Below are 11,471 nucleotides of genomic sequence, written 5' to 3' on the forward strand. Positions count from 1 at the left end.
TTCTTTACTTATCATTATTTACAATGTAACTATATCGCGTGCTCTTCTTGCGTGTGTACCTACTACAATGATGCGTGTGTATAATTTCGTGTGCTTAAAACCTGCGCAGCTAGAAGATTTTGATACAATTCCTCACCAGTCTGCCTGAGACCAAGGACGTAATGTCACGTCCGAAACATCAGGACAATTAATAAAAGTAAGTCAAGTGCACGGCATAAAATTACGGTTTTAGTTTAAATAATGCTTAAAGTGTTGCTAAAAATAAGTAAATTACATTATCCAATATAGATTTTATTAAGTCAGTTGGTTTATTGTGTAGGTACCTACCTATCCTATGGGAACATCTATCCAACATCTTTGCGGCGTCGCGTCTCGTTGACGCATCAGTCAGGACAAGGATTCAGTAGATTCGATACCTACTATTACTTATTCTGTGCTAGGGGTGCCTCTATAAGTAGGCTCAGACCATTATTTTGTCTGTTGCGAGAAATGCGCTGGTGATAACTTTTTGTAAATAGTCCTACTCAATTCTGTTTCTTGTGAGGATCAAATTGTATTAAGCCAATACCTACTCGAGCGCTTCTTGCTAATTGAGGCGGAGAAGTAATGTCTATGGAGTTTACTCATGTGTCCGCCGTGCCTCAAAATATCTCCTTATCCTCCTAATTCCTCTTAACCTCTAGCGGCCCACCATACAAGGAAAATTGGCAATCGAATTTGAGTCAACGGTATTAGAAAATAGAGTTGAATTTGTTTTGTTTTAAAATCGAACGAAACGAAATAAAAGAAACTCTATTCCATTTCATTAAGATTTAAATTTCATTGGAGGTAATTTGTACTAGTATTAGGACATTGAACCCCAAGAGGTTAAATCGGTACAGCGGTTTAAACGTGAAGATGTAACAGACAGACAGAGTTACTTTTCGCATTTATTATGATAGAGTAATTATGAATTGGGTTGCGAACTCCAAAAATATGTATTGGGTTAACCTAATAAACGTTCACTGTCCACACCTGCACGAGCGTGGCCTTACTTCATTGTCCATTGACGTGTAATGTCAAAGTGTCATCATATAAAACGCTGCTATGCAAAAAATGGGAATCACTTTGCAACTGAACGTTTGTAGGCCAGTGTGTGTCGTGGCAGTTTTACTGTACCCTTTATAGTGTAATACAGGTGAGTGCTAGTTAACAATAAGAGAAGTAAATGAATAAAGAGGCTTTTAGATCTGCGGGAATTAAGGACTTTAGTAGGGAGATTGGGATATGTCCTGGTAATTACAAAATATTGATGTATTAGTGTCGTAGGAAAGTAATTTTACTTATCTTGGTAAAACACAAAGCACTCCTGTTATGTTACTAGTTTCCCCCGTGTAAACAATGTCTTGGTAAAGAACTTTGGCAAGCATCTAATTAAATAAGGATGTATCATTACATTTTGGTTAAAATATGATTAACGTGTTATTATACCTACTCCATTGTAACAAAAAAATAAGGAATATGTTTAAATTTGTAGTATGCAATAAGGTTCCTGCGCCAAAAAAGATCCGGTTCCTTTAACTTTGCCTACTTTCAAAATTTCATACTGTTTGTGTTAATGTATTCATATTTTGTGTCCATGTTCGCTAGTGCCATAGACGAAATTGCAAGTTCAAACCTTAACAAATTATACATTAAACTTAAAAATAACAAGTAATAAAAATAACGATGGGCCTTACATTATGTTTACTTTTAATAAGTGCACGGCGGGCAGCGCAATATTAAATATTGTATAATATGTATCAACTTATACCTAGGCAAAACCTAAGAAGTCTAATTTTGGAAATGATTACAATATGGGTTGAAAAGTCCTTACCTCAACCACCACCAAACCAAACCAGCCATGCCAAACTAAACCATACAATAACGACTACTTTTTAAGTCTACTTCAGATATTGACGGAAAAGAAATTCAGTTCAAATATTAGGCAGCTGTGGGACATAAAGGATCCGTCCTGAAGTAAAATAACCAATCAAATTATAATGATGGTACTGTAGGTACTCAAGGCAAACAAATGAAACTATATACCACGCTATATACCTACCTAATATGGCATATAAAATCAAACACAGCAGAAATTATTCAATGACCTAGCCTTACCAGGACCGCCTTTAAGCAGTGTCAAACCAAGCGAAAATATTCGCTTGCGTGTGCGTAACTTGCTATACATCTCGCTCGCACTAATATACAAGTACGAGCGAGATGCGTAGAAAGTAAGTTACGCATACGCTAGCGAATAGAGCAGTGTGAAACTGGTGGTATACTTATAGCCGTATAGAACTAAATCCACAACGCAGGTTTTATCCAAAGTTCACAGAAAACATCCGTAGTCTGTTTGAGATCCTGAAAACGGTAAAAAATAAAGATACTACTCCTTAAAATACGTGTGATACCTCATTCCATTAGTCATGATGATGTCTAGAAAAATGTATTCGAAGCGTGTATTAGCTCACAAAAAATATCAAAAGTTATAAACAAAAAAAGGGAGGAAAAAGTAGTTATTTTTTATTTCCCCAATATCTCAAAAAGTAACAATATTTAAGGAGGATATTTCCAATCAAACATTCTATACTTTTTGCAGAACTGTATCTCCATTATTTATACTTTTTATTCAACGCTGAACACAGCCCTCCGCGCCTCATTTTCGAGAAACGCGCGCGGCGTGAAAAAACGATTACGTAAGATTAAATCTAATTTTAAAGGTATTAAATATTCATTGAAAAATTTAAAAAAAATATGGTGTATTTAAAACATATCAACACATGTAATACTTGTAGAAATTTATCTTAAAGTTATTGTTTCAACAAGTTAGGCAATTGTTAATGAACAAATTTTTATCAAAATTCCTTCTTTATTGAAAACGAAAAAAAATGTATAAATAACTATTGTTTTTTGTTTATAACTTTTGATATTTTTTGTGTACTAATACACGCTTCGAGTACATTTGTCTAGACATCATGACGAATCTAATGAGGTATCACACGTATTTTTAGGAGTACCTAGTATCTTTATTTTTCACCGTTTTCAGGATCTCGAACAGACTGTCCGTAAGTTCCGTAACAAATTCGTCCACGGTATTCGTCAAAAATGTACAAGTTAAGACAAAATGAGACGACCGCTTCTTAGAAATTATAGAAAATATTTACTCACATCATATCTATCCGGAAAAACGCTTTTTCTTATTTATTTATTAAAAACTAAAACAAATTAAAATTTGCTTTAAATTACTTTGCCACTCCGGATAAAATACAACGTTCTCGTCAGTTTTTGAAGATAAAATAGTCTTTATGCGCTGTCGTGGTAAAAAATAATGAAATTAGCTGTAAAGCCTGTAAGCAAACGTATTGATAACCATTCAACTCAAATCACATGAAACAAAAAAAATAATCGCAAACCGAAATTTTCTGCACTCTTCTTCTGATTTTCTCCTTCACTACAGAGGATCCTGACTCCACTGACTACCTATTTATTTTAATGGCAGGTCTCTTCTTCTCCCCATTGGTTGCTTAAATATCGGGATTTCGGGATGAAGCTTTATACTCAAGGACCTCCTCGAGCCTCCTCGTTTAGCTAAGCGACGAAACAATTATTAAAATGTATTTTTTCTTGTACCTACAGAAAAATGTCGACCACAGTGGAACAATTGCCAGAGATCCAAAACAGCACGAGAGCGATGTTCTACCCGCTGCTGGTGCTGGCTTCCAGCCTGTGGCTGCTGTACCGGTGGCAGCAGAGCTCGCGGCTGTACAAGATGGGCAATAAGCTGCCCGGGCCCATGGCCGTGCCGATATTTGGCAACGCACTGTTAGCGCTTGGGAAAAGGCCCGATGGTAAGTTTGTCAATTGTTCTACCCGCTGCTGGCGCTGGCTTCCAGCCTGTGGCTGCTGTACCGGTGGCAGCAGAGCTCGCGGCTTTACAAGATGGGCAATAAGCTGCCCGGGCCCATGGCCGTGCCGATATTTGGGAACGCACTGTTAGCGCTTGGGAAAAGGCCCGATGGTAAGTTTGTCAATTGTTCTACCCACTGCTGGCGCTGGCTTCCAGCCTGTGGCTGCTGTACCGGTGGCAGCAGAGCTCGCGGCTTTACAAGATGGGCAATAAGCTGCCCGGGCCCATGGCCGTGCCGATATTTGGCAACGCACTGTTAGCGCTTGGGAAAAGGCCCGATGGTAAGTTTGTCAATTGTTCTACCCGCTGCTGATGCTGGTTTCCAGCCTGTGGCTGCTATACCGGTGGCAGCAGAGCTCGCGGCTGTACAAGATGGGCAGTAAGCTGCCCGGGCCCATGGCCGTGCCGATATTTGGCAACGCACTGTTAGCGCTTGGGAAAAGGCCCGATGGTAAGTTTGTCAATTATATGATTTATGTTAATGACAATGTTTAGCGTTACTTTTTAGGTTTCCGTACCCAGAGGGTAAAAACGGCACAGACTCCACTGTCTGTCTGTCTATCACCAGCCTGTATCTCATGAACCGTGATAGCTAGACAGATGATGTATTTTTGTTGCCGCTATTACAAAAAATACTAAAAAAAGAAAAAGTATAAATATTTAAGTGGAGCTCCCATAAAACAAACGTGTTTATTTGTCCATTTTTGTGCGCAATGGTACGGCACTTTACATACGCCAGTCCGACTCGCACTTGGCCGGTTTTTATTGATTAGTTTAAAAAAATATATACCCATTTTGGGAAAGATTGGAAAAGAAAATAATACATTTAGTTAATTAAAGTGGCAAAATTGAACCTATGTTGATATTATTCATGTACAGTCGGCTCTCGTTACTTCAAACCCGCGATAATTCGAACCTCTCTATAATTCGAAGTTATCACGAGTTCCCTAGAAAATCTCTTTATATTTCGAAAAAAATCCATACATTTTTGAGCACTTGGTAATTCGAAAAAAAAATTCATCGCCAAGTAACAAAACGACGCGTTAATTCGAACCCATAGGCATCAAAGACTCGACAATTCGAAGTTATCAGATTGCAGAGGTACGTTCCCTACATTCTGAGGCAAGTTTCTAGTTCATCTTTGCACGAGCTTTTGTTATTGTAAAAGCATTTCAGGCACTAGGTATTTCTGATTTAAAAAAAGTAATTGATCAGTCTCAGCAAAGTGCTTTAAAATAAAACACACACTTCCAGACACTTCTTATTAGAGACTTCTTCTGAAAGACTAATAATTAATTCACATTATGTATGTGCATGTAAATATGTAGGTATCTCTAACCTTTTGATATACATAGTTAAAAAATTAGCAATTAATAAATCATAATTGATTATTACTCAGTAATTCGAACTTTCATAATTTTTCTCTCAAAACTTTCGAACCGTTTGATATTTCAAACTCTAGATAATTCGTAATATTTTAAAAGTCCCTTGAGTTTCGAATTAACGAGAGTCGGCTGTAACATTATTTATTCGTAATAGTATCTTGAAACGTATTTCATACAGGGTGAAATTTTAACTTCCGTTCATACTCTGCGTAGTGACTTTATATGTCATACTGAACAACTTTTATTATGGGGCCAATGCCGAATTCACGAAAAAAATTTGGCGGCATCACATCAGCCGGAATGTAAGTATGAAACAGCCATTTTTTTTTCGCCAGATCGGCATTGGTCCCTAAAAGTTGTTCCGTATGACCTATGAAATCACTACGTAGAGTATGAACAGCGGTTAAAATTTCACCCTGTATAAAATTTGTAGTATTTATCGCTCACAGACGTATCTGCTTGATTGTTTTTGTCAGAAATTATTATTGGTGCCTACCATTAACGATACAGCAAAGTATCACGTTCGTTCAATAAATGATAAATGTATTAATTGGTTTATTAGACAAGGTAACACAATGTAAATTATTGCAATGATGTGTAACATAGTTCCATAAAATTATACCGAATTTACGTTTAAATAATTACAACTGCACTGCTGCATACCATCCTGATAATGTATTGTATGTAGGTATTCATTATGGACTCATGGTTCATGCAGTGAATCACAGGCGTATTCTGATTTCAATAACTGGTTATGAATTAGATCAGATTCATAACTAGGGGTGAATGCAGCAGTAGTTGACCAGTTAGGGCCAATGGTTGACCATATGAGTGTGACAAAGATAGAAAATTTTTAGCATGCATTTTTATCTACTGGTCAACTACTGGTGCCTGGTCAACTATAGAGTCAACCATCCTAATCCAGATCAAATTCATAACCTGTTATTAAAATCAGAATATGCCTGCTGCGTACCTACAACCAGTGATACTCGTCTGCCAACAAACCACTCTTGTGGTTTGGCAGAAGTATGCATGTAGGTAAATAGTAAGATTTGAGAATACCCGCATTATTTATTTATTTATTTTTAATAGGAAATTCTTCGTTTTTAGTGTGGTTCTTAGCGTCCATACTTTATCATAAAAGTTGTAAGTTACGAGTATAACAATTTATTTGTGTAGATCTGGTGAACATCGGCCTCCAGTATGGTGAGAAGTACGGCAGCGTGATCCGCGGGTGGCTCGGCTCGAAGCTGATCATCTTCCTCACCGACGCGGACGACATCGAGGTCATCCTGAACAGCCACGTGCATATCGACAAGGCCTCCGAGTACAGGTTCTTCAAGCCGTGGCTTGGAGAAGGCTTACTTATCAGCTCAGGTATCTAATATTAATTATTGTTTTCCAAATGTAGAGACTCCCACGATATCAATTTTATTAAACAGTAATTTAATGGAGTCATTGAAATTGACAACTATAAATATTATATCAATATCAATACACTAGCCATCCGCCCCGGCTTCGCACGGGTTAACAAACTATACACTTAAACCTTCCACAAAATTCACTCTATTGATAAGTGAAAACCGCATGAAAATCCGTCACACACAAACAGACAGACGAGGCGGGGGATTGTTTTATAAAGAGTGATAGTATTATAATAGAGTTGTCAATTTCAATTCAATGCGTGCTATCTAAATCAATCTAATTAATTAATTAATCTCTTAAATTAAGTTACCAATTTCAGGCGAAAAATGGCGTTCTCATCGAAAAATGATTGCTCCAACATTTCATATAAACATCCTGAAATCGTTTATGAGCGTGTTCAATCAGAACAGCATAAACGTGGTTAACAAGATGAAGGCCGAAATGAATAAAACCTTTGATGTCCACGATTATATGAGCGGAGTTACTGTGGATATATTACTTGGTAAGGATTCTCTACAATTTATGGTTGCCAATATGGTTGATAAGCAAGAAACTCTGCATGTCAGATAGGACAAAGTCATAAATAAAAACCTATGCAACGCGTCACTTTAGCAATTATGTGAAACAATATTCATTGTTTAATAATTTTACGGTCAACCTTTCTTGTTACCTAATGAATATTAAAGTAACAAACAACTCTAGCCTCATTACTTACATTATACCTACTTGATATTGACTTAATTAAGTGCAGACAATGCATTTTATTTCCGTGATAATGTTTATTTTGTGCAAATGTAAGACCTTTTGTTGCATAAATTAATATCAATTTGACGCGACATTAACAGATTGACGCAGTTGCAATTAATATAAGTAGATCAAATTTTCACCTTGCAGAAACTGCAATGGGAATCACGAGAAAAACTCAGGACGAGTCTGGATTTGATTATGCCATGGCAGTCATGAAGTAAGTGGATTACATTAAATTCTTTAAAATACGGCTTCAATTTCAAACGCCAATTTTCAAAGTCTAAGCTATGGTTTGACGACCGGTCTGGCCTAGTGGGTAGTGACCCTGCCTATGAAGCCGATGGTCCCGGGTTCGAATCCTGGTAAGGGCATTTATTTGTATGGTGATACAGATATTTGTTCCTGAGTCATGGTAGTTTTCTATGTATTTAAGTATTTATATATCATATATCTCGTTGTCTGAGTACCCACAACACAAGCTTTCTTGAGCTTACCGTGGGGTTTAGTCAATTTGTGTAAAAAATGTCCTATAATATTTATTTATTGGTAATTTCTGTGTTTATTTTGCAGAATGTGCGATATCATCCACCAGAGACATTACAAATTCTGGTTGCGATTTGACGCTATTTTCAAACTAACTTCATTTTTCAAACAACAAATAAATCTCCTCAATATTATACATGGGCTAACAAATAAGGTAATAGACAGAAAATAAACATCTTCCAATTTGATTTTATCTTGCTCCATGATAATTAAGAGTGGAATTGCATTTGTAGGTAATCAAGAGCAAAAAACAAACATACTTTGAAAACAAATCTAAGGGTATAATACCTACATCGATAGAAGAATTGACACGTTCCAAAGAAAACGACGAAACTGGATTAGCGAATAACGTGAAAACCTTAGCTGATTCTGTTTTTAAAGGCTATCGGGATGATTTGGATTTTAATGATGAAAACGATGTTGGTAAGAATTTGGTTACCTATCTTCATACAACCAATTAATGGTTAAAAACTTCACCACTGTCTTTCGACTTTATTTTAAATATAGGCGCCTACGACAGGTCGTTTTAGGTGCCACTAATAAGGAACTTCAATATTAAAATATGTATATTTTCAGGAGAAAAGAAACGACTTGCATTCTTGGATCTTATGATAGAATCTGCTCAAAGTGGTGCAAATAAAATAAGTGACCACGAAATTAAGGAAGAAGTTGACACTATCATGTTTGAGGTACAATTTGAATGTTACACCTATTATTACTTGTATATTTATAAATAAAATATAAATTTTAACTAATTAATAATTATTCAGGGCCACGACACTACGGCCGCTGGTTCTAGCTTCGTACTCTGCCTCCTCGGAGTACACCAGGATATTCAAGCTAGAGTATATGATGAGTTGTATGAAATTTTCGGGGACTCCGACAGACCGGTCACGTTTTCAGATACTTTACGCATGAAATACTTGGAGAGAGTTATTTTTGAGTCCCTTAGGATGTATCCACCAGTACCAATTATTGCAAGAAAACTGAAGCGAGATGTAAAAATTGGTAAGTATTCCTTAATGTAAGGATTCAAGATCTCGCTCATTACTATTATTTGCTAAAGTCAGACCAAGAAAAGTCTGTAGCGGAATTGATAGTCCACGCAGTGCACGTGTTATTTTAAACGTCAAATTTCTATGAAATTAAGACGTATAAATAACACTTACACTGCGTGGGGTATCAAATCCGCTGCAGACTTTTCTTGGTCCGACTCTATGGCTCTTTCATAGATCAATGTTTTTGTCGTAGCCACTAACAACTATGTACTGCCAGCGGGCTCAACCATAGTCATCGGAACATTCAAGGTTCACCGCAATCCGAAATACTACAAGGAGCCAGATGTGTTCAATCCAGACAACTTCTTGCCTGAAAATACCCAAGACCGGCATTACTACAGTTACATACCATTCAGCGCTGGGCCTAGGAGCTGTGTGGGTAAGCACAATTAACAAAATATGCGCCATTTATACAATTACTTCAAGCGCTTGGCTTCATTTGAAATAGATTTACATATTTTTGTCTCTTTTTTCTCAATATTGTTTGATGGTGGTACCGGTCATTCCGATAAGGTTTTCAGTGTCTTGAGAGTAATGTTTACATTACTCTCTCAAAAAATTGTTGGAGTCTAAAAAATCACAATTTATGAATTTTATCTAACTGTAAAGAAATATGACTTGAAAAGTCAACTGTATAATATAAAACTCAATGTTATATTTTATTTACTTACAGGTCGCAAATACGCCATTCTGAAGTTAAAAGTATTACTCGCTACGGTGCTAAGGAACTTCAAGATGGTCTCAGATATTCCTGAAGACCAGTTTATGTTAAAAGCCGACATTATTTTAAAGCGATCAGATGGATTCAGGATCAGGATTGAACCTAGGAGAAAAGTTCCCACAAGTGCGTGAATTATTCTACTTATTGGTTCTTATAATAATGTTCCTTTAAATGATTGATTGCTAATTAATTTGAATAATGAGTGTCTCCTTAGTAAAAAGGAATAGTTTCCTAAACACATATATGTTCCTTAGACATAGTTTACTCAGAAGGTGTTTCAATGTAGGTACTTCTAGGATTAAACGTTGCCACTTGCAATTTCATACCTATAATTAGGTACCATAAAAGTTATAAATGCTCACTTACCTAAATTAATGAAAAACCAAATTATACAACAATACCTTTTGCTGACTGCATCAGCTCACCTAGAGCTGATTTATTACTATTATATTACATTTGTGAATTTCAAATGTAATTGATAATGTTTATGACTATTTAATTATTATATATTAGGTGTATTATACTTATTTCGATTTAAGTAGGTATACTTTATATATAATGTTTTACTTTACTAGAACTTGTTTTGTAGATTGGTGCGCTTGGTAAGACTTGGCTATGTGTACATTTGTTTAAGGTATCCTTAAATATATTATATTTTCAGTACAATACGTTCCATCATTTTCTGAATAAACTCATTTAATCATTTTCATTTAATAAACATAGATATTCCTTGTTTCTTTTTCCTAAACGCAATGTATAATATTTTATTTTAATCATACACCGTGCTTAATAAAAATGTATGTACCTATGTAGTGTTGTAATAATTTACAACATATTTTAGGAATGATTTTAAAGTACCTATGTAAAACGATTCATTTAGAATTTAAATTAAGGTGCAGGGGAGAAATTTCGGCTTCGGGGTAATTTCAACTAATCGGAAATATATTCCATGTTTTACATTATTTACTAGAGTGCCATATATGTTCAGACAGCGTACAATATGTGTTATGTGTGTTGTGTGTGACTCTAGTTAATAATGTAAAACATGGAAGATATTTCAATTAGTTGGAATTATCCCGCAGTCGAAATTATCCCCCTGTACCTTACAGCTAAACATAAACATACAATTCGATGCCTGTTTGTATACCTACTTAGAAAAACTAGTATAACGTATTGATGAAAAACGCTTAGTTTGTTCAATATTGTTTATTGTTCGTGAATAAAATACCTTATTTAGTCATAAAATGTATAGGCAGTAGACATTCTAATCAATTAAATAATAAATAACATGCGATTTCTTTTCCTAGGGGCCCACTGATTAACAGTCCGCCGGACGGAATCGGCCTCTCAGTTGTTCGGAACTGTCAAAATTTTATTCTAACTGACAGGCCGATACCGTCCGGCGGACTGTTAATCAGTGGGCCCCTTTATATTCCGCCGCTTTGACACGCTTTGGTAATTAGTACCTAATTACTTAACACTTAATTAGTAAGTCATATTCAAGAACTGCGAAATTGCGAAAAAATACTCAATTTCTCCTCTTTTAAAAAGGCATGATTATTTGTTATGATTAGTCCTGATGATAGAATTATAATTATATGTTTATCACGAAATATTTTCAGAAATAAATAAGCGTTAAAGGTAATATTTTTATATAAAATAAA

The 11,471-nt window shown here is 35.8% G+C and overlaps 1 protein-coding gene across 2 annotated transcripts; it reads left to right on the plus strand.

Annotated features, from left to right (window-relative positions):
* Positions 1-3,624: 3,624 nt before the first annotated feature.
* LOC134666546 (cytochrome P450 4g15-like) lies at positions 3,625-11,096 on the plus strand. Of its 2 annotated transcripts, none has more exons than XM_063523742.1 (10): positions 3,625-3,869; positions 6,493-6,690; positions 7,058-7,240; positions 7,633-7,702; positions 8,056-8,182; positions 8,262-8,451; positions 8,605-8,717; positions 8,799-9,036; positions 9,280-9,465; positions 9,760-11,096. In XM_063523742.1, the coding sequence occupies exons 1-10, from the start codon at positions 3,662-3,664 to the stop codon at positions 9,936-9,938; spliced, it is 1,692 nt and encodes a 563-aa protein (XP_063379812.1). In that variant the 5' UTR covers positions 3,625-3,661; the 3' UTR covers positions 9,939-11,096. The 2 variants fall into 2 exon arrangements, with proteins under 2 accessions (XP_063379812.1, XP_063379811.1); XM_063523741.1 differs by lacking the exon at positions 3,625-3,869 and adding an exon at positions 4,230-4,379.
* The last annotated feature ends 375 nt before the right edge of the window (positions 11,097-11,471 follow it).

Source organism: Cydia fagiglandana, chromosome 8 (genome assembly GCF_963556715.1).
Source record: "Cydia fagiglandana chromosome 8, ilCydFagi1.1, whole genome shotgun sequence".
NCBI lineage: Eukaryota > Metazoa > Arthropoda > Insecta > Lepidoptera > Tortricidae > Cydia > Cydia fagiglandana.

Bases quoted from the DNA above. Each gene is read 5' to 3' on its own strand.
- LOC134666546 (XM_063523742.1), top strand. From the start codon at position 3,662: ATGTCGACCACAGTGGAACAATTGCCAGAGATCCAAAACAGCACGAGA. The intron at 6,691-7,057 runs GTATCTAATATT...TACCAATTTCAG, and splicing joins AGGCTTACTTATCAGCTCAG to GCGAAAAATGGCGTTCTCAT. The intron at 7,241-7,632 runs GTAAGGATTCTC...TTCACCTTGCAG, and splicing joins TACTGTGGATATATTACTTG to AAACTGCAATGGGAATCACG.